Here is a 20,429-nt window from a genome sequence, read left to right as displayed (position 1 = left end):
CACTATGTTTTAATCTCCTGTTAGGGATAATTTTACGTTTACGTAAAGCTAATGGTTCGCTGTTACGGTCAGGTACTGCAAATAAAGACTATTCCGCGAATTTAGTAGCTTCTTCCAAAATAGAATCAAAGCGTTCAGAGTTTCTACAATCTTCTAAGGTCTTGACAGTAGCTTGGCAAATGGCAACGGCTTCCGTAAAAATAACTTTGGAAATTTGTAAATATTCCAACAGGGAATTTGTTACGCCTAATACTTCGTCTAATGCAACGACTAATATTAAGTGGTTAAAGTTATGTAATTGGGATATATACCCACGACACTCAGCAGCCTCGTCGGGTTTTCCGTTTTCAATCACATTCTCTAAAGTTAAAACTACGGAATCGAGTCTATTTCTAAAATAGTGAATCCCTTTTTTTTTTGCTCCACCATCGAGTGTCGCAGCTTTGTGGCATTTTTAGTATGTCGTACCCTAGATCTTTTTGAGAGTTTTCAAAATATTCACTTCTAATAACCGAATTGCTTTGAAATTTGTAAATGGCTTGAACCAAACCAAGTAATTCCCTAACGGTCGATATTTTGGAGCAACAGTCAACTAAAACTAAATTTAGCAATGAACGTACGGACAATGGCCACCTACTGCTTCTTCTACTTTAACCCTTACTTCTTTTACGTGTCCACTCATTACACTAGCTCCATCATAAGTCTGTGCAACACAATTCTCTAGTTTGAAACCACCCTCTTTTAAAAGATTTATAATTGCCAAGCTGATACTCTCAGAATCAAACTTGTGTAAATCTGTGAACCCTATAAATCGTTCTACGACACCTATTTCTGCTTTAGTATATCGAATACAAAGACTTAACTGCTCTACTCCCGCGTTGTCTCGTGTTTCCTCAGCTATTACAGAGTAGAATCCACCGGATTCGTTGACCTCTTGAACAATAAATTTTCTCACTAAACTTGCACAAATGCCAATTATTTCGTTTTGTATGGTGCTGTGCAAATATTTGGCATTATTCGGCATATTATCGCACTTGGCTTTTAAATCAGGACATTTTCTTTTTAAAAGATCTAATATTGCAATAAAGTTTCCCCTATTCCCAATATTGTCGGCGGATGTGTAAGTGTTCCCCTGAAGTGCTAAATCTTGTTGGGCACATAAAATAATCACTTTCACGTGTGTTGATAGGACCTCTCTGTTTCCAATAACGTCTAGTCTATGGTGGCCGTTAACCTGGCAAGCTATTGATCCACGAGATTTGGATTCCATGTAGTCTAAGTACATTTTGTAGGCCTGGAAAAAGCTGTTTGAATATTTTTTCTAGAATAGCTAATTAGCCTTGAAAAAGGCTTTTTGAATAATTTAGCTAGAATAGCTAATTAGCCTTGAAAAAGGCTTTTTGAATAATTTAGCTAGAATAGCTAATTAACCTTGAAAAAGGCTTTTTGAATAATTTAGCTAGAATAGCTAATTAGCCTTGAAAAAGGCTTTTTGAATAATTTAGCTAGAATAGCTAATTAGCCTTGAAAAAGGCTTTTTGAATAATTTAGCTAGAATAGCTAATTAGCCTTGAAAAAGGCTGTTTAAAAATTAGCTTAAAACAACTAAATAGCTTTTAAAAAGGCTGTTTGGCAAAGTTAGTCTCGGAAGAGACTTTGAAAAAATTTGACTGGGAGAGAATCGAAATTGAGAACTACCTGTTTGTTCAGGAGCAGAAAACGAAATGAAGAAACGCGCGTTATCTAGGACAAGTCCGACCACCGAAGGTCTAGGTCCTTTCTCTACGATCAGTGGTCACTGATATCACGTGATTTCGCAAAAGGGACAAAGTGTAAAAAAGAAAAAACCCTAATCCAAAGGACGCTCTCTATTCAAAGTAGTGACTGGTACGATGCTTTTCGCTTCGACTTCAGCTCCGCGGGGATTTCCCTTCGTTTAAGCGTTGCAACGGCTTAAGTCGTATTAAAGAAATCCAGTTTCTCACTTTATGCCCCCTTTTGTAGAATTCCTAGAAACTAAGCTTATGTTTATTGTGTTGGTTGGAGCTAAGTTATCACTGAGGCGAACAGGTGGTTTTTTTTTGCTGCTTTCCTTGCACGACGGACTTCCCCATCCCGGGCCAGTCTTTTGTCATATACTCTATATCAATGTTAACAGAGTACACTACCAAAAGCAGAAACCACAGAGTTCGCTGCCTTTGGTTGTGTACTCAAGTAATATTGATTTCGAGTATAGGTGGTTCAAAAGAGAACGTTTTGTTAGGGCCATTTAGGACTCTTGGAAATTGGAATTGAATGGGAGTTCTTTTTTTAGGGGGCTAGATGACCAATTTTAAAAAATAAATACAATTTAAAAATATTTGGAGGCCCCAGAGGTAATTTTTTTAAGCTTTTAGAGGCCCCTAAAATAGGCCTAAAATTTTTGTAATATAGGCACGTGCCTACTTGTGCCTACTGCTGGCGGGGGCACTGGGAGGAAATAGAGATAAATCAACCGGGAGAGGTCCGCAATGAAACGTTCACCACCGGGGTTTGACAATGGGGAAAACCTCTGTAAACCGAACTTCAAAATAGCTACCGCAGCGCCATTGTCTTGTCCTGCTTTTCGTTTTGAAACTTTTGGTAGATTTAACTTTGCCATATTTATTATCTAAATTCAATTTCAAATTGAAAAGGTACTCTAAGAAAAGACCAAGCGCTATCGAAGAATTATCTTTGGCGCAATTGTTGCAATTAAATTTGTGCCTTTTCGATTACGAAGAATCCCGAAATGGCGCTGCGGTAGCTATTTTGAAGATCGGTTTACAGATGTTTTTCCCCTTTGTCAACCCCCTCGGTGGTGAACGTTTCGTGGCGGACCTCTAACGGTTGTTTTATCTCTATTTCCTCCATACTCTTTGCTAAAATGACGACAAAGCTTTGTCATTCTACACGTGTGGCCATCTATCTCTTAAAAAATCATGTATTAATCATATTAAAAGGGGATGGCGCCACGGGTTGAATGATAAAGTTGTCTAACTTTTTTCGTCATTTTAGAGCAGACCGTACATTCGTAATTTTTAAACCTCGTTTCGCGGGGAGCAGATTTGATGGATCTCTAGATTAATATTCCCAACTCAATTATAGGTAGAAGCTCGTCTGACTCCGTCGAAGTTTTAGGGGTTGAACTAGTCGACATGGGCACCACAGTTGCAGATGCGCGGAACGCAGATATGGGCACCCAAGCGAAGACCGATGGCGATTCTAAAAGAATCATCGTCGAGATGAGTACCCAGAGACGGAGAAGGAAGCGCGTTCAGCCAGGTGCTGGATTCCTTTGAAACGACAGATAGGGTACGTTCAACAACTAGGTAACGTTCATTCAACGTAATCTTAAAAAAAACTCAACGCTTCAACGGTGGGTATCGTGACGTCATCAGTTGTTGAACGGCAAAATAAATTCAACGCTTCAGCGTTGAGAATTTATTTGTTGAACGGGGGATGCGTTGGATTGTTGAATTTTTTTGGGCGTCGTATTCAAAAGTCATGGAAAGGAAAAGGAAGCTTGCCTCTATAATTTTCGTTAATGACGATGAAATAGAAGATGATATATTCAAAATCCCGGTTTAACAAAAGAGTAGCGTTAGGTTGGCAAAATTGATCAGACGCTTCTGCAGACGACCTTTTAGCGCACTCAACGTACTTACAACGTCTCCCCTAGGCGTTGAGTTTTTTCCTCAACCGTTGAGCATCGTGACGTCAATACCGGAAGTTCTAAAAGTCGTTCAACAACTTTCAACGCTCCAACGCTGCCACCGTTGACTCCGTTTCCTAGTTGTTGAACGTACCCATAGGAGCCGAGCTTTATCGCAGTCGCAAGAGAGTGGCTATCATAGGCTTATGGTAATAACCGCAGAAATTTAGAAAATTTCGTTTCTATAAAATATTTTTATTACAACTATACGGATATACATGTAAAACTTACATTAAATAATTGTAGCGCAAATTACAAGACAATATCTGTAATTTTTGCAGTTTTTGGTGAAAATTACAGTGCCACACATAAACATATTTGGTCATTTTAACAGCCAAAATCGTTGATCATGGATTACAGAAATAGTTCTGTAATCTCTACAGGTCTTAGTACAAATAACAGTTCTGTAACTAAAATATACAAAAGGATATTGTACAAAAATAAAATGACTGAACTGTTTTACTTGCTTACAGAAACGTACTGCAAAAATTTCGCACACATTAATACTGTACAAAAACTCTGTAGAAAGTACAGAAATTTCTCTCAGTGTATGTGACGAAGTACCGCATTTTTTAAAATCAAATTAAAATGGTTTAACTTAACCCTTGTCCATTTGTGGCTTTCCATTGTAAAAAATGCACTATCCGCCGTGACCTAGCGGCATATTTATGAGTATTATGTTGCTTATTTTCTTAGTTATCTAAGCATTTGATACAAGTCTTGTGAAATCCCCCACTGGCGTTCTAGTCACTTTGACTTATGAGTCATTAGTCTCTATTGATTCGTTTTGAATTGAATTGCAAAGCCCACAAAATTAAAAATTCTTCAAAAAAATTAATTGTGAAGAAGCTTTTTAAAATCTCCGTTTCTATGGCGAAGTGCGCTTTTCTTTGCATCGCGATCACTTCTGAAGGCGAAAAAGATCTATGTTTCAAAATCGCTTTTTCTAGGGCGACTTTTTGTATTCATCGCATCGCTATCGCTTCTTTACTCGAAGTTCTTAAATCGTTCAAAATCTATTTTTATATCGCGAAGCGTGGTATTCATCGCGTCGCTATCGCTTCTTTCCGTGAAGACGAGCTGTAGTCTTTCAAAATCGCTAGCTCTATCTCGAACCGTTGTATTCCTCTCGTCGCGATCGCTTCACTCGGCGAAGAAGAGGCAAACTTTGTTAACAATAACTTCGATAATCGATGACGTAGCACACTTCGAGAAAAGGTTGGAAATAATACATAAGCTACCCTCTAACTCTCATTCCCAAGTCATTTTACTGACGATGTGAATCTCCTTTGAACCAGCACGGCCAACTTTGATTTCTCGCGCATCTCTCGCGCTACAGCGGCCATCTCATTCGTTGACGTTTCTGTGTTAACCTATGAGCAAAAGATGTGTATGACGTCAGCGCCCCTAGCGGATTATTATTTTTAGTATAGTTTTTACATTGGGGACAATATAACCACCGAGCGTGGCGCTGAACTCCTACACATTATAGTACAGTTTATAGGGGGAAAATCCTTTCTCGCGGAATTTCGACGAATGTGTTGGCCGTAGTAGCGCGAACAGCGCGTGATCAAAGTTGGCCGTGGAACCAGTAACTCATAAAATACAAATCAGCTCGCGCGTACGGAATTAAAGGCTCCTGAAGCATTGCGAACGCTTTGGTTCGATTCGTTACTTGATTATTCCCACCACTGCTCTGGTGGGACTGCCCGATCAGAATTTTTTATTTACCCTCATTTTTTTTCATGTTGAACCTTTTCACACAAAAAATCCTAGGAAAAATATAAAATCCCAGGAAAGAAAAAAACCTTAGGGAAAATACCAAGGCGTTGAAAATAAATACCCAGATGCCAAGATTGATCTCAATATGCCCAGATCTTGGGAGAAATGCGAAGGAGTGGCAGTGTTGCCACTCTGTGATTTACAAAATGCCAAGATCGAGCTCGAAAAAATGCCAAGAAATGCCAAGCGCGAAATTTGAAAGCAGAAACGAAAATTAAGAGCGGAAATTTTGTTTTATACAGGGTGTCGTGTTTTATAAATAAAAGAGTGGACTTAAATTTGACTAAAAATCATTTAAAAATATATATCTATTTATATTCGCTACGGAAACGGTTCGAGGTGGCGTTGCGGAGCCGACGTTTTTTTGGCCACTCATTGTATATGTAGCGAAAAATGGGTTAATTTTGGAGTCGTTTATGTTCTGTGGTGCATTGAAACAATAAAGCGTGTAATCCAAAGGAAAACAATACTTTTTCATAAATGTACGTGTCGGTTTTAAAACTTTATTTGTAAGAAAAGTCTGAAAACAGTGGCGAAGCTAGGACCCTGAGCCCCTCAGAGAAAGTCTTTTCGGGGTTTTAGTCGGTATTTAGAATATTCTTTGAGAAGAATTTAGGGCCCCCTGAAGTCCTGGGGGCCTCCGGCATTGCGGGGGTGCTATCTACGTCACTGTCTGCTAATGCGCTACGTCTTACTGATTTCGTCTACGTTCGAAAGAGGTCTTAGCCATAGTCTTCTCCTTTTAGAATAACGTTATTTAATAAAAAAAAAATCCATATTTTAGAAATTCATTAACGGGAAAAATAGTTACTTTGCTGGAAAGGCGGCTGCCTTTTTAACGGGCGTTTTGTGGGCCGGAGAATTAGTTTTGTGGGCCGGAGAAGTATTGAAATCAACGGCTGCCTTTTTGACGGGTGTTTTGCAAGCCGTCGACTGAGTAGGAAAGCGGGTTTATTTGGTGCCATGGTTGTAAGCGGTCGCGCACCAGAATTGCAAAGGGAACGTCTAAGAATATATTACAAACTTAAGGCAGACGTAATTTTATAATGACAAACGTAATTTTATGATGGAAATTTTATAATGGCAGACGGAAATTTTATAATGATAATATTAAAATATATTGTCAGAAATACATGAACCGAAATTATCAGCGAGCTTATTTTGGTCGGACGGCAATTTCCCCGTGCGAAAGGGGAGGGTTAACAAGCGAGGCCTTGTTAATTTTCCGCCTCCCGCGACTACAGGGAAAATTTCGAATGCACCACGGGTAACTAGACCGCCATCTAGTGAGGCTAAGATAAATTATTTCATCGAAGAAGATCGTGAGAAACGTGGTCTGTAAACCTAGGCTTAGCCTTGTTTTGTTTTTGAGAGGTCAGTGGAAGGCGGTAGCTGCAGCAGCTGTTCAATATGGAAAAAGTAGATGAATTAAAAACCTTTTCAACTAATCTTAAAAGACCATTTATGTATGAAAGAACAGAGAAATACTTAGTTTTATTAGAATCAGAAAATATATAAATTACTTAATGGAACTACTTAAGATATATGAAACCCAGATAAAAATATTTAGACATGCAGTAGCAAAGAATATGGGAAGACCAAAGAAACAAAAGGCTACGGAAGAAGAAGAAACTGAAATAAACCACAAGAAAAGAACTAGTAGAAATAAACAATAGAAATGATGATTTCGTTTACGAGTAAGGCTACCTTTATGTTTCTATTCAGATTTATTTTTCAAATAAAACAAGTACAATTATTGTAACAAAATAATACAAATATTTATTGTTTATAATTTTTAACGTAGTCAAGTTAAACTAGTTTTTATTAGTCGTTAACTGGGCTCCATTAATTAATAACAATTAACTGATTACGATGATATTTGTTTGAGCTATTCGCTAACGAAAACTCCGGCAGCGCCCCCTATCCACACGGCGCGTAACTATATAGTGTTGATCAGCATTCAGCAAATAGTGGTGTGCCACTGATGAGATGGGATTATATACGTTTTAACAGCGAATTAGTGTTTTCTTGGTAAGTAGGATTGAATGTCAAGTTTAAAGACATAATGTTTGGTTCTAATTATATACTGTCATTAAGATTTGAAGTCGTTTTGGATTTACTTAAAACATTGTTAGAGTGGGCCTTGGAGCAATATTGTTGAAATAAAAGATGACATCTCAAAAAGGTATGCTAACATTTAATTGGTATTCTATTATATTATTCTATTTTAACCTCTTATTTATTCCATAAAAGTGAATCTCACCATGGTTGAAATTTGGAAGAAGGAGAACGGATGTTTAGAGAAAGCCCAAAAGGATCTTTCAAGTTTTTTTTCTCTCACGAAGAAGATGGCCTAATTTCAATCGAAGGATTTGTAATTCAGTCGAGCGCACCAAGTGGGGAACCACATTCCTTAAAGCTAGTATTGAAATTGGAAGATAAAAAACATGTAATTCAAAGTGTCAACTGCTCCTGTAAAAGCGGGTAAATGTTTTTATTTATAATTATTGTCTGTGGTGTGATGAAGAATAAACATCATATCCCAAAAATGTAATAATAATAATAATTAGCAAAGCAACCCTTAGTTAAAGTATTGATTAAGGCATAGCAGTTAGCTATTTGTAGTACCATGTTGCTCAAGCTTCACTCTCCTCTTTATACTTGGGATTTTTTGAAATACAAAAGCTGGGTTTCCAGCGGCGCTGGAAATACGAAAATGGGAACTTCTGCTGATTCATCTCCATAGACAAAGTTTGGTCAACCGCCCAAGATTGGCTTTTTGAGTTTTTAAGCGCCTTTGGAAACCCAGAGCTTGTGTACGCGATATCTGTCTCCTTAAGCGCAGTTACCCTAACATATTTAAAATTATTTTTTAGAAACTCTGGATTTTGTAAACACAGTGTAGCAGGTCTATTTTACATAAATCGGTATGAAGAGTTAGACCAGCTCCATAATGAGATCTCTTGTACATCAAAACCTCAAAAATGGGAAAAAATGAAGGCTAACGTGCAAGCTCACTATCATTCACAAAAAATTAAAGATTTAGATTGCGTTAGAAAAGTTATGAAACCTGTTTTTTGCATTAACAGCTTAGAAAATTGTGAAGAACGAATTTTATCTAGTCTCCCTTACGAGCCAATGTGTGCAAGGCATTTACAAAACATAGTCAAATTGTGCAATTTTTATTTCAAATCATGTACTGTTGACTAGTAATGGTAAATATGATTTTTAAAACAAAAAAGTTCCTATTTTGCACTGTGCCAATTAGTATTATATAAAAAAAAGTAAAATGAATTTGATCAATTAACGTTATAAATGAATTTTTACTTGGAAGTCTTATTTATAATAAAAGATTTTTAAACTTATTTGATAAAAATTAATAAAATAATCACCATCGTCATTAAATAAGATTTAAACTTAGTCATCAAATTTATCATCTGCTAGAATTGGTTTTAGTAAATTTATTAATCCACATATGACCTTCAGAATTTCATCACAGTAGGGAACTAAATCAAGGTAAAATTTATCATTTAAAATTTTAAATAATTTGATTCTTTGAATATTTATCTCCACGTGAACACGAGCGGATGCAATTTTTTGATTTTTCTTCCTTACTAAACTGTTTTTTTTTCTCTCAAAAAGGGAGGGATGTGTAGAGCTATTCCATTGGCCGCACATTCATCTTCAATAAGGAAGCCTAAATTTAAGTTGAAATGAGTTTTAAAATATTTTTTTTTAACATATTACACTTTTATGCATACCTTTATCAACCATAATTCCATCAATAAATTGTTCACAAAGATTTATGACCCCACTCTCAATGGTGACTTCCTTGTCGCTTACCTTTCCACCCCAGGGGTCGCTAACGAGCGTGATCATGCCAGAAGGTGAAATTCCAATGATAATTTTTATTGTGTGAGTTCCTTTATAATGGCTGTAGGTTGCCACTCTGTCGTGAAATGTGTTGGGCTTCATCATAGGTACTTCTGAACAGTCCAACACAATGCGAGTATTATTAAACTCTTTAAAACATTTAGGAAAGTTACTTCTGATATTTTCTATATCCGGCCAAAAGATAAATTTCTTTAAAACTTCAGCAAGGGCACAAAGGGTTCTTTTGAAATATGTTGAAAACTTGAAACTGTTCAATTCGAAATGACAAATAATGAAGCCAAAGCGTCAAATGTCAAATTTGACTTGAGCTTCATTAGGGTTAACAACACCCTATCTTTTACAGGCATTAGAAATTTAGCGAGCTCGCTCTGGTTTTCAAGCCCTAAAACCTCACTTGAAAGGCTTTCAAATAGTTCTTTCCCAATGCCAGTAAGAGACACAAAATCAGCATTTTTCATTCCATTGCTTGAAATTCCAACTCTTGACCCAGCAAAATACTTTCCATGGTCCAAATAAACTTGAACACCAATAGACGCATTCGTTACTCTAGATGGTTTGTGAGATTTGTCCTTTCCTTGGGCTTCAGTTGTTACTTCAGACGAAACATTATCATCCGGAGCTGGTTCACTTGCGCTTGCAACAACTTTTGGAGCAATGGAATCTGTTATTGGCGATGTTGAACATAGAACTGCTTGATTTAAAATTAAATTTATGTTATTATTCTATTTATTATTTCACAAAAGTTTACCATAAAATAAGAATACCTTTAGAACGCTTTACGTAACGTTGAGCTCTTTCTTTTATTCTAACTTCGGTTGATTCTTTAATTGGCTTACATGGCAATTTTTCGGAGGGAATGGAGTTACATTTCAAACGTCTTCTTACAGATCTACCATCTATTGATGAGTTTTCCGATTAATTTATTTTAAAATAATTAATATTATTTGCATCTCACCATTTCTTTCCAAGAAGTCATCATCTGTAAAATGGGCGCTACAAATCTGAGCCCACTTACTAGGCCTTTTCCCCGACTTTATCTTTGTTAACCATACATTTAAAAGTTTCTTACAACTTGGGAATTTATGAAATGATAATCCTGGCTTTGGTTCTTCACTATTTTCTTCAGTTTTACGTTTTTTAAGCGCAGTATTATTGCAAAAAGGGACCGCACAACTTCTCCCACGTCTAGCGTTAATGTGAACCGCCATATTTCTTGGATTTGTTTTGATTTTGATCACCACTATACGCCGGAAAACCAAGCTGCAGGGGTAGCGACGGCAGCGCCACCTATACCCGTTTCGCTAGCGAATTCTTTCCTTAGACGTTGCTTCTAATGGTGACAGCCTTTCTTCCACTGACACATGATGCACTTGTCATTTTTCCCCAGCAGCATATTTCATTTATTTGTTTTTCGAGAAAGTTTGGCTCGGCCGTCGCCAGGTAGCGTATTCAAACCTTCGCCGCGGAGGTGGGGACGTTCTCTTTTCGAGGAGGGGAAGATGACATCCGGCCACTAAGGTGGGGGAAAACGGGGAACTTGCCTCCCGTGTTAGAGGAATAGGACGCTGATAATTTCGGTTCATGTATTTCTGATATTGTGCAATTACCTTTCGCCCTCCAAATTTAGAACGACTTTTGAAAGTCAATAGTAAGACCGGACTAGCTTAAAAAAAAGAAAAACTGGAGAGGCTGAAACTACTATGATATGTATGTCATAAAAATAAAAGTTATTACCTTAATTTCTTTAAATATGTGTTCAATATTTGAATTATTTATATTATCGCTAGCTCGCTCCGCTCAGGTTTTTGTCAAAAATACCCGTTGGGGTTTTGTAACGCTCTATTTTATCTTCCTCACAATGGCATTTAAATATTCCTTATAATAAGTAAATATGAAAACAAAACTAAAAGTTCAAAAAATCTTACCACTATTATTAAAGGGAAACGCAAGTGAGCTGGCATTTGTGTGAATATGTATGCAAAGTGCGAAATTTACGGTAAACTCTGCGTGGTCTCGCCAGGCCTGAAGGGAGGTGTAGGGGGTTAAAAAGCACGTTACTTTTTCTTTATTTTGCCACAGAGCTTGCGTTGCCCTTTAAAGGGGCTCCAAAGTTCGGTGGCAAAATGTGTGTAAAGTCAGTAAAGTGCGAAATTTACGAGTGAGGGGTTGGGGGGAATGAAAAGCATGCTATATTTTCTTTTTTTTTTTGCCACCGAACTTTGGAGCCCCTTTAAATAAAAATCCAAAAACGTTGAAGTGGTTCATGTGAAAAAATTCCAACAAAAACCTATGGGAATTCTGCGAGCTTGGATCGGATGAATCATGAATGGATCATGGACGGATCCTGTAAGAATCGTCTGACAGAGGCGTATCTAGGGTATGGCAACCATGGCGCGTGCCATGGGCGCAACTCGACGGGGGGCGCCAAATTATGTTTTAAATTTTTTTGGCGGTCTGCTTTGGTGTTGTGTTTTAGGTTTTTTTTAATGTTTATATTTCCGTTATATATATCTCTAAGTTGAAATTAGATTCAGGTTACTTCCTGGAAAAATGCCTGGGGTGATATTATTGACAAATTTTCGTGAATCAAAGCAAGGAAGGTAACACTATAAAGTTGGTTTCGAATTACACAATATTTCTTGTACAATAAAAGATTATAGTTATTAAAAAAAAACTAAAGTTTCACCATAAGTGGATCATTCTTTTTAAGTAGACAAAACGCTATGCTACCTATGATTAGAATCTTTGTCGGGGTCGGTCTGGCAGCCCTTTACAACCGCCCTATACTGTGTATCACCTCAACTTCACTCTGAATTTATACTGCCGAATCTAACGTTTCATACATCTCTCATGGTACGTCTCACGTCTGAAACGTGTCTCGAGTGCCCGAGAGAGAGAAATTTTGGCGGTTGGCTCTTCAAATTTCTCCCCCCAAAAAACCTGTACCATATTTGTTCAAGGTCAGTTTCAGATGCAAGTGTTGAGTTTTGTTCAATAAACGCCCCTTTAGTTGCCGTCTTGACCACTCGGTGGCGCCTCCGCCGAAATATTTTCAAAAATGTTATCTCTGGAGTTTGCTCTCTATACAAGCTCTGACGTCACGAAACCCAGACTAAGATACCCGACCGAGACCCGGAATTTGTATACTTAGAGAGAATGATCCACTTATGGTTTCACTTATATTCCATTTCCTATAATTCTGACCACCTAGGAAGGGGCGCAATTTCTATGGTTTGCCATAGGTCAAATTTTCCTAGCTACGCCACTGTCGTCTGAGCTTCTACTATTTTTAACCGCCATGTTATGGCGCTAGCGGCTTGCCGTAGTCAATGAATGGCCGCTGATTGGCTGAAGCTTAAGCAAAGACTATATACATTAGTCATTGCTACAAAATGTCTTGGCGTCAGGTTCTCCCGTATACCGGAGCATTCTAGCAAAAATATATATAAAAACCATGGTTTTTATATATATTTTTGATTCTAGGTAGGAGTATAAGATTTCTATGGCCAACTTTGACACTCGCGCAATAGCGGCCAAACCATTCGTTGAAGTTTCTGTTAGCCTACCAACAAAAATATCTCTCGGCGTTGAGCGCCCCTAGCGGAAAATTATTTTCAGAATAGTTTTTGCGTTGCGTGGCGCTGAATGCCAATAGTTTATAGCATGGTTTATCCTTGTTCATGGAATTTCGGCGAATGGGTTGACCGCTATTGCTCGAGTGTCAAAGTTGGCTGTGCTATAGCAGAGCCTTGCCAAATGGGACCAAAGATAATATAACTACTAACTACGTACACTAGATTGGAAATCAAGCCTGGGGTGGGAAAAGAACTGAACCACAGCCAACTAATCAGCGCATGATCAAAGTTGGCCGTGACTGAACTGAGCATTTTCTTGATATCACGTGATCGGAATCGCCGACGTTGCTATCAACAATTTCCATGTTGTTTAGAACGTTTTTACATTTAAATTTAAAATAAATTATGATTAAAGCTATTTTGGTATTCAACAATCATGGAAAACCCAGATTATCAAAATTTTATCAATATTACGTAAGTTTATCTAACAAAACGTTAGGAAAATAGTACGAGGTCTTTCCTTAGTTATATGTTTACATCTTGTGTTGTACAAATTTGCATTTTTTTGGTTTTTTAGCAAGAAGATATGCAGCAGCAAATTATTCGAGAAACGTTTCAGCTAGTTTCCAAGAGGGATGACAATGTTTGCAATTTTTTGGAAGGTGGAAGGTAGATTAATTAAACCCAAATTTTAAATTTGATTGTACTAAAGAAAGCTTTTTTCAGTTTAATCGGGGGCTCCGACTATAAACTTATATATCGGCATTACGCTACTCTCTATTTTGTTTTCTGTGTTGATTCTTCTGAAAGTGAACTTGGTATTTTGGATTTAATTCAAGTAAGACTGTAGACTGGTTACTCTTCTTATGTATGTTATGGAAAATTGCTTTTAAAAATTGTGCCCATGTAAAATTTGGGCTCAATAGCTTCCAGTGTAAATCAGTAGCAATAGTTCTCTCTATAAAGTAACATGGCCTTCTTGTTTTAATGTAGCTCTTACGTCACTATATTTACCTTTTCCAACAACTTCGAGCGCGCGCTTGAATCACGAGGAGCTTCCTATTTTCTAATGGTCGTGCAAATCGCGCGTGCTAAGATAATTTTGCCAAAGCTAAGTCTTGTGACGTAAGAGCAACATGTTATACGTCTACTTTTAACAAGTTGGATAAGCATAAAAAATTTATAGAAAGAACTATTAAATTATATTAGGTATGGATGAAGTTTTTGCTCTCTATTTGCAAAGACCAAACTTAACTGGCCCATGAAAGAACAACCTATATTTTGCGCTAAAAACATTTATATTAAAGCTCATCAAAAGTTTCTGGCAGTTTTGTCTTGGCAGCCATTTTGTTGCTATTTTATGTAGAGAACCAACTTCGGGTTTTGGGAAAGAATACCTTCAAAGAAATAATATGCAGTGAAAAATAATGCACAAGCAACATTTGGGCGTGAGCAAAGCCGGAAATAGAAAAACGCCCAAGTAGTGCTGGCGCATTATTTTTGTGAAGGTATTCTTTACAAAAAATAGAAACAAAATGGCTGTCAAGAGAAAATGACCCGAAACTTTTAATAGGGATTGTACAAGTGTTGTCTAGTCTTTGCTAGTAGTAGCAATTAAAGTTAATGTAACAGCATTTTGATTTTTTCCATGGGACAGCTGAGTCATATCATAATCTCGACCTTATGATTTTAGTTTTACATCATCATTAGCCAAAGTTTTTAATTGTTCTTTGAAATAAACTTTTCTGCATACAAATTTGTGATTCAGACAGAGAAATTTTTTATTATATTTCTCATAAAATGTATTAAATATTTTGTATTTCTAGGTTTTTGTTGAAACCCTAGACAAGTGTTTTGAAAACGTGTGCGAACTTGATTTAATATTTCACGTTGATAAAGTAATTTATACTTAAATGGCTAACCCAACATTAAAGTGTCATAACAGTGTAATATTTTCAGGTACATTATATTCTGAATGAGCTAGTAATGGGTGGAATGGTTCTAGAAACAAATATGACTGAAATAATTACCAGGATTGAAGATCAGAATAAAATAGAGAAGCAAGAAGCTGGGCTGTCCTCTGCTCCTGCTAGAGCTGTTTCTGCTGTCAAAAACATGAATCTTCCCCAACAAATCAAAGAAATCAAATTACCTGATCTTCCATCATTGGGGAACTTGAAATTCTGACATCCAGTGGGAGATTATGTTTCATTAAAATAAATTATCATTTCTACCAAACATTTCAATTTATATGTACATTGTAATATAATATGCATTCCAAAATGGAATTGCTTCTGTAAATATATTACCAGAGAGTGTAAAGTGACCTATACACTATGATATTTCCAATAAACAGTCTTTTTTTTGAATATACACATTCACACATCATGCACTCTTACATTACCAAGAATTTCTGCTCCCATGCATTCCAAACATGTGGGATAGTTATATTATAATAAAGTTTATTGAACAGGAAAAGAAAGTTTTCACTTATTGCGCCCTGCTTTAGTTATACATGATTAGGGAACAGTGATAAACAGGTTATTAAATACAAAAAAGAAATAAAAAATATTTAATACTTATTGAAATGATCTATTAAAGAGGTTCGAAAATTGGAATAGTTTTTAAGGGAAATAATTTCTTGGGGCAAAGAGTTAACGGTGTGAGCAAATTAATTAAGTCGAGTGGTAGTGAGAGCTCGGGGCTTATTTAGTTTTAAGGAATGACAAGTACAGTCCAGTGAAGAATTCATTGAAGTCAAGAACCAGGTTGTTATAAAAAAAAAAATATGCAGCAAACTAAGGTTGTTAATTTTATGTCGAATTGTAACTGATTGTATTTTAAGAGATTTAAGTCGAGAAGGTGCGGGAAAGGATTGATATTTGGTGGTTAATTTGGAAAGCGGTTTTGGGGCTTTTGAAGTGCCAATTGATCAGATGCAAGGTGGGGGGTGCAGATAGGGGAACAATAATCATAAATTGGGAGAGCCAGAGTATTGTATAGTGTGCAAATAAAATGTGGGGAGCGAAAGTAGAGGTTGCGACGAACTAGTCCAGCTATCGTGCGAACGCGTTTAGTGATTTTGTTGGTGTGAGAACTACATTTTTGGGCAGGATCAATGATGACACCGAGGTCACGCTCTGAGAGAGTAGTCTTTAGTGGTACCACAGCGACGTAATAAGTATGATTAAAGTTTTTGGATCCAAGATGGAGCACCGAACACTTAGAACTGTTAAAGGGCAACGCAAGCTCTGTGGCAAAATAAAGAAAAAGTAACGAGACCACGCAGAGTTTACCGTAAATTTCGCACTTTGCATACATATTCACACAAATGCCAGCTCACTTGCGTTGCCCTTTAAAGGACAGCCCGTGTTTAGTGGCCCAGACTGTAACCGAATCAAGGTCCGCCTGCAAACGCAAACAATCGGAGATCGACTTTAATTTGGCTGATAGTTTGGAGTCGTCTGCAAAAAACAATAAGAGCCCGAAGACGACTGCCTCTGGCATTGAGTTTATTAGGACATTAAAAAGGAGGGGCACCAGGATCGCTCCTTGGGGGACACCCTTTCCAATAGGACTCCAGGAGGATGCTTCGCCCTGAAGGACAACCCGTTGACGGCGGTCATGCAAGTAGTTCTCAATCCACGCTAATGCGTCCCCCACGACACCTGCAGAGTGAAGAGCATCCAGAAGGCAAGAGTGAGGGATAGAGTCAAATGCCTTGGAGAATTCCAAGTAAATGACGTCAACGGTGTAACCCTCGTCAAGCCATCTGGACCAGGTGCTATAGTAGCGTGGAGCAAATTTGTCAGACAAGAGCGATTAGTTAAAAATCCGTGTTGAAAGGGCGAAAATAAATTTGTGGAAAGAAGAAATGATCGTAGTTGTCCGTGGGCTAAGGATTCAGACAGTTTTGGAGTGTGGTTTAAGTTACTAATTGGGCGAAATGTGGTAGGATCGGAACGAGAGCCAGATTTATGAATTTGGGTAATGTTAGCTTCCTTCCAAGCATGCAGAGGGGAGCTCACATTGGGAAAAGGAACAATATATAATTAAATAGAGAGGGAAGGTAAGAGCGTTGGCTAAAGATTTGAGTAGGAACGGATGAAAACCATCAAGTCCCGGGGATTTATTAGCATTGATATTGGAAAGCAAGTGATAGATGTCGTGAGGTTCACATGTAAATTTCGATAGGGTAGGAAGAGCGGAGCTAGTCCTGGAAGAATGGGGGTTGCAGATCCCTGATTGTTTACGGTGGAGGCAAAAAAGTCGTTTAAAATATTTGCGGCTTCGGATGCCGATGAGGTAAAGGTTCCATCAGGTTTTTTGAGTTCGGTAAGATTTAATCTCGAGGAGCGAAAGCAATTGATGTGTGCCCAAAAGGACTTAGGATTACTATTTATTAGGGTGGTAAGGTTAATTTCGTATTTCCTACGGATATTTCTACAATGTGACGTGTGAGCTTTGTGAGCCCTACGGTACTTTTCAGAACAGTAGCGGAAACACCACGTTTTTTCGCACGCACGAGATTAGACCAAGAAGCGGATTTGTAATTTCTGCTACGGATTGTCCTTGCGGGGAGAATAGGGGCCGCAGGGGGTTTGATGATCAATACTGGCATTTAATAGAATTAGAAAGGCAGACCAGGACCCGGAGATGTCAGCTGAGCCAAAGACAAATGACCAATCAACAGTGGAGAGAAAAGCGCTGAAAGAATCATAGTCACCCTTAAAGAAATTAGCCTTTGGTAGAAAAACTGGGGGGGGGACCTTGCAGTTGAACATAGCAGTGAATGGTAAACAAGGAGGTGGCCGGGACATCATACAACTCATAAATGAGTTTGAAGGCCTCAACTAAATCAGTTAGCAGACGCCTATTCGAAAGGGACAACAGCCCAAGGTGCTCAAGACGTTCAGGGTAAGACAGAGAACGAAGGCCAGAGACCATCTTGGTGGCCTTACGTTGCACTCTCTCAAGCCTCTCAATATCCTTTACCCAAATACTCGAACAATAATCGAGATGCGGACGGACATAAGATTGATATAACACCTTAAAGGACTTGATAGAGAAATGGAAAACGAACGTTATTAAAACATACAGGGCACGGAGGCCGCGGGCAGAAGCCACCCGACTGTGAGTGGTGCCCAAAATTTTTCCATCCAACATGACGCCAAGGTCACGAACAATTTCGCTGGCCTTGATGACCCGACCACCCAACCGGTACTGGAAAAGGTGATTTTTAGGACCACAATGGAGGACCGTGGATTTATCAGGGTTAAAACTCATCCCATTTGTTGAGGCCCAGGAGTCCAAAGCGTTTAAGTCACTTTGCAACAATAGACAATCGTGGGCTAATTTGATTTCGCGCCCAAGTTTGGAGTCATCGGCAAACAGCCTAATAGAAGAGTCCCAAATAGCTAACGGGAGATCATTGATATATATGACGAACAATATGTAGGTCCTAACACCGAACCCTGAGGAACACCACTATTAACGGGACACCAGGAGGAAACGACATCCCCTACCCATGTAGCACAAATCTTCCAATTTACCGTTGGCCGATTGTCGGACACCGGAAAAAATAGTATGGCCATTTTATCCGACTAAGAGCCAACCCGAAATTTTTGGGGTTGACGTTTTTAACTTATTAACGAACATATAATTTAGTGACGTTTTAATGTTGGCCAAAACGACTCTATCACTATTTAGTCGAAAAGTAGGATGTTTTTTGGTTGGTCAAACCGTCTTTGTTTTGGGCACGGCGCCTACGCTTTTTACCTCTCCGGGGGGACTATGTCCCCTAGGAGGGGTTATACAATCACCGTGTCTGTCTGTGGGTCTGTCTGTCTGTCTGTCTGTCAGGGCTGCGAACGCGTTCGCATTTTCGGTGCAAAGTGTAATCACTGCGTGCGCAGTTTCTCGAAGGGTCGGCAAAACCACCGTGTGACGGTGAGCGTTAACGGAATCATTTGCGGTTTGGTTTGGATGGTGTTTTTTCGCTCCCCGTCGTGACGGTTCGGTGTATTACGTTTTTGTAATGTTTATGCGTAGGTTGTGAGTGTTGAGCTTGTTGTGTCTGTGTTCTGATGGTTGTGCATGTTGTGTCTGTTGTGTTTGTATGGGCGTTTTCTCTCCAACTTCTTCCTAATGACTTTGGGACGGACCGAGTGCTGAGTGTAATGCTACCTCTCAACGTCCAATGGCAGGGTTTCCACCAGTTGTACACGGTATTCGTCTTAGTATCAATTAGCGATCGCATCGGGCGGGATTTGAACCCGGGACCTCCTGCTTGACAGGAGGACGTTCTACCACAGAGCCACCGACACTTGTTACGCTTTATTGAAAATTATATCTTCAGCTTTATCGGAAGCGTATTTAATAGAGTACGAAATTTTGGTTTAATTGAAATAGAATTGAAATTGAAATTATTGCATCGAAGAAATTCTAATTTAGCGTTTCTCTATTGATTAAAAACAAATGCGCCACCCAGGTTTCGAACCCAGGCCATTCGGCTTGGCAGTCGAGCGCTCTACCACAGAACCACCGATAGCTGCTGATGTTCACTGAAATTAAGACTCGCATCGTAAGCATAATAGGTAATAAAGTCTTTTTTATTAATGAATTTATGAAGGCCTAATCTGGTTTTTTTACGAATTAAATTTTAAAGGTTAAATCTTGTTTTAGCGCAGTCAGCCGAGATAAGAGGGTTAAAGGGTAGACCCTGTGGGTGGTCCACTTTGTTAGTTTTTTGTTATTTATTTACGGGTATTATTAACGACCTATATATAGTTGTGTTAATTCAAAGGAGATAATTTAACGTTAATTGCTTTAAGAGCTGGCGGTTAGTCAAGTGGCTCTCTGTGCTTTGTTGATGGTAAGGTTTTTGCTTCTTGTAAATATATTTGGTGTGGATATTTGGATATCTACGATTTCTAACGCAGTCAATGATTTCCTGGGTGTGCGAGTCATTATATGATATTGGAAATTGGACGGCATTGGTCTTTTTCACGGCATTGGTCTTTTTCATGCGGTATGTGTCACAACGTCAACTGGAAGTCTACGAGCGTTGAAATAAAATGAGCGTTAAAGATGCGGCAAGTATTTCGTAAGCGAGAAAAATACAAATACCATCTGTAGATATTTCTTTCATTAAAATTTGCTTAGTATTATATTAAACTGATAAACATGTACTGTAAAAAGGGTTAAATTCAATTGTGCATTGTTTTAGTAAGTCTAACTCGCTGTTGTAACTACTTAATTTATAATATTCTGAATAAATTAAACTCGATTGGTTCGTCTCAATTATTTAAATTAAAATTAAAATTTTATACCGGGCAGGGTCTGAACCGAGAATACGTTTTTCGTAAATAACTATGAATTGCGGAGATATCTTTGGGGGTCGTGTCGAGAAATTAATACCATTAGGGACCATTCTTCCGAGGAGA

At 38.2% G+C, this 20,429-nt stretch overlaps 2 protein-coding genes and 1 long non-coding RNA gene across 4 annotated transcripts; 2 read left to right on the top strand and 1 right to left on the bottom strand.

Annotated features, from left to right (window-relative positions):
• The first annotated feature begins 7,458 nt into the window (after positions 1–7,458).
• LOC149922388 (uncharacterized) lies at positions 7,459–8,614 on the top strand. The gene is made up of 4 exons (XR_016477408.1): positions 7,459–7,546; positions 7,613–7,700; positions 7,769–7,999; positions 8,392–8,614. It is a non-coding gene; the product is annotated as an uncharacterized LOC149922388 (long non-coding RNA).
• A 147-nt stretch (positions 8,615–8,761) lies between these two features.
• On the bottom strand, positions 8,762–10,680 carry LOC149922387 (uncharacterized). Of its 2 annotated transcripts, none has more exons than XM_090163510.1 (4): positions 10,365–10,680; positions 10,174–10,305; positions 9,277–10,097; positions 8,762–9,212 (listed from the first exon to the last, which is right to left on the bottom strand). In XM_090163510.1, exons 1-3 carry the CDS (start codon positions 10,615–10,617, stop codon positions 9,661–9,663), a joined length of 822 nt encoding a protein of 273 aa, XP_090019636.1. In that variant the 5' UTR covers positions 10,618–10,680; the 3' UTR covers positions 8,762–9,212; positions 9,277–9,660. The 2 variants fall into 2 exon arrangements, with proteins under 2 accessions (XP_090019636.1, XP_090019635.1); XM_090163509.1 differs by having other exon boundaries at positions 9,277–10,100; positions 10,365–10,679.
• A 2,617-nt stretch (positions 10,681–13,297) lies between these two features.
• or (AP-3 complex subunit sigma-2 or) lies at positions 13,298–15,354 on the top strand. Its single transcript, XM_090162887.1, has 5 exons — positions 13,298–13,458; positions 13,562–13,653; positions 13,711–13,822; positions 14,811–14,882; positions 14,944–15,354. Exons 1-5 carry the CDS (start codon positions 13,390–13,392, stop codon positions 15,169–15,171), a joined length of 573 nt encoding a protein of 190 aa, XP_090019013.1. The 5' UTR covers positions 13,298–13,389; the 3' UTR covers positions 15,172–15,354.
• The last annotated feature ends 5,075 nt before the right edge of the window (positions 15,355–20,429 follow it).

Source organism: Leiobunum rupestre, chromosome 11 (genome assembly GCF_980474605.1).
Source record: "Leiobunum rupestre chromosome 11, qqLeiRupe1.1.hap1, whole genome shotgun sequence".
In the NCBI taxonomy this organism is placed as follows: Eukaryota; Metazoa; Arthropoda; class Arachnida; order Opiliones; family Sclerosomatidae; genus Leiobunum; species Leiobunum rupestre.
This window is presented reverse-complemented; position numbering and strand designations above follow the sequence as displayed.

Excerpts from the sequence above, each read along its gene's own strand:
- LOC149922387 (XM_090163509.1), bottom strand. The coding sequence starts at position 10,617 with ATGGCGGTTCACATTAACGCTAGACGTGGGAGAAGTTGTGCGGTCCCT. Across the intron at positions 10,306-10,364 it reads TGACTTCTTGGAAAGAAATG|ATGGTAGATCTGTAAGAAGA; the intron begins GTGAGATGCAAA and ends ACTCATCAATAG. Across the intron at positions 10,101-10,173 it reads TTACGTAAAGCGTTCTAAAG|CAGTTCTATGTTCAACATCG; the intron begins GTATTCTTATTT and ends TTTTAAATCAAG.
- or (XM_090162887.1), top strand. The coding sequence starts at position 13,390 with ATGATTAAAGCTATTTTGGTATTCAACAATCATGGAAAACCCAGATTA. Across the intron at positions 13,459-13,561 it reads CAAAATTTTATCAATATTAC|CAAGAAGATATGCAGCAGCA; the intron begins GTAAGTTTATCT and ends TTGGTTTTTTAG. Across the intron at positions 13,654-13,710 it reads AATTTTTTGGAAGGTGGAAG|TTTAATCGGGGGCTCCGACT; the intron begins GTAGATTAATTA and ends AGCTTTTTTCAG.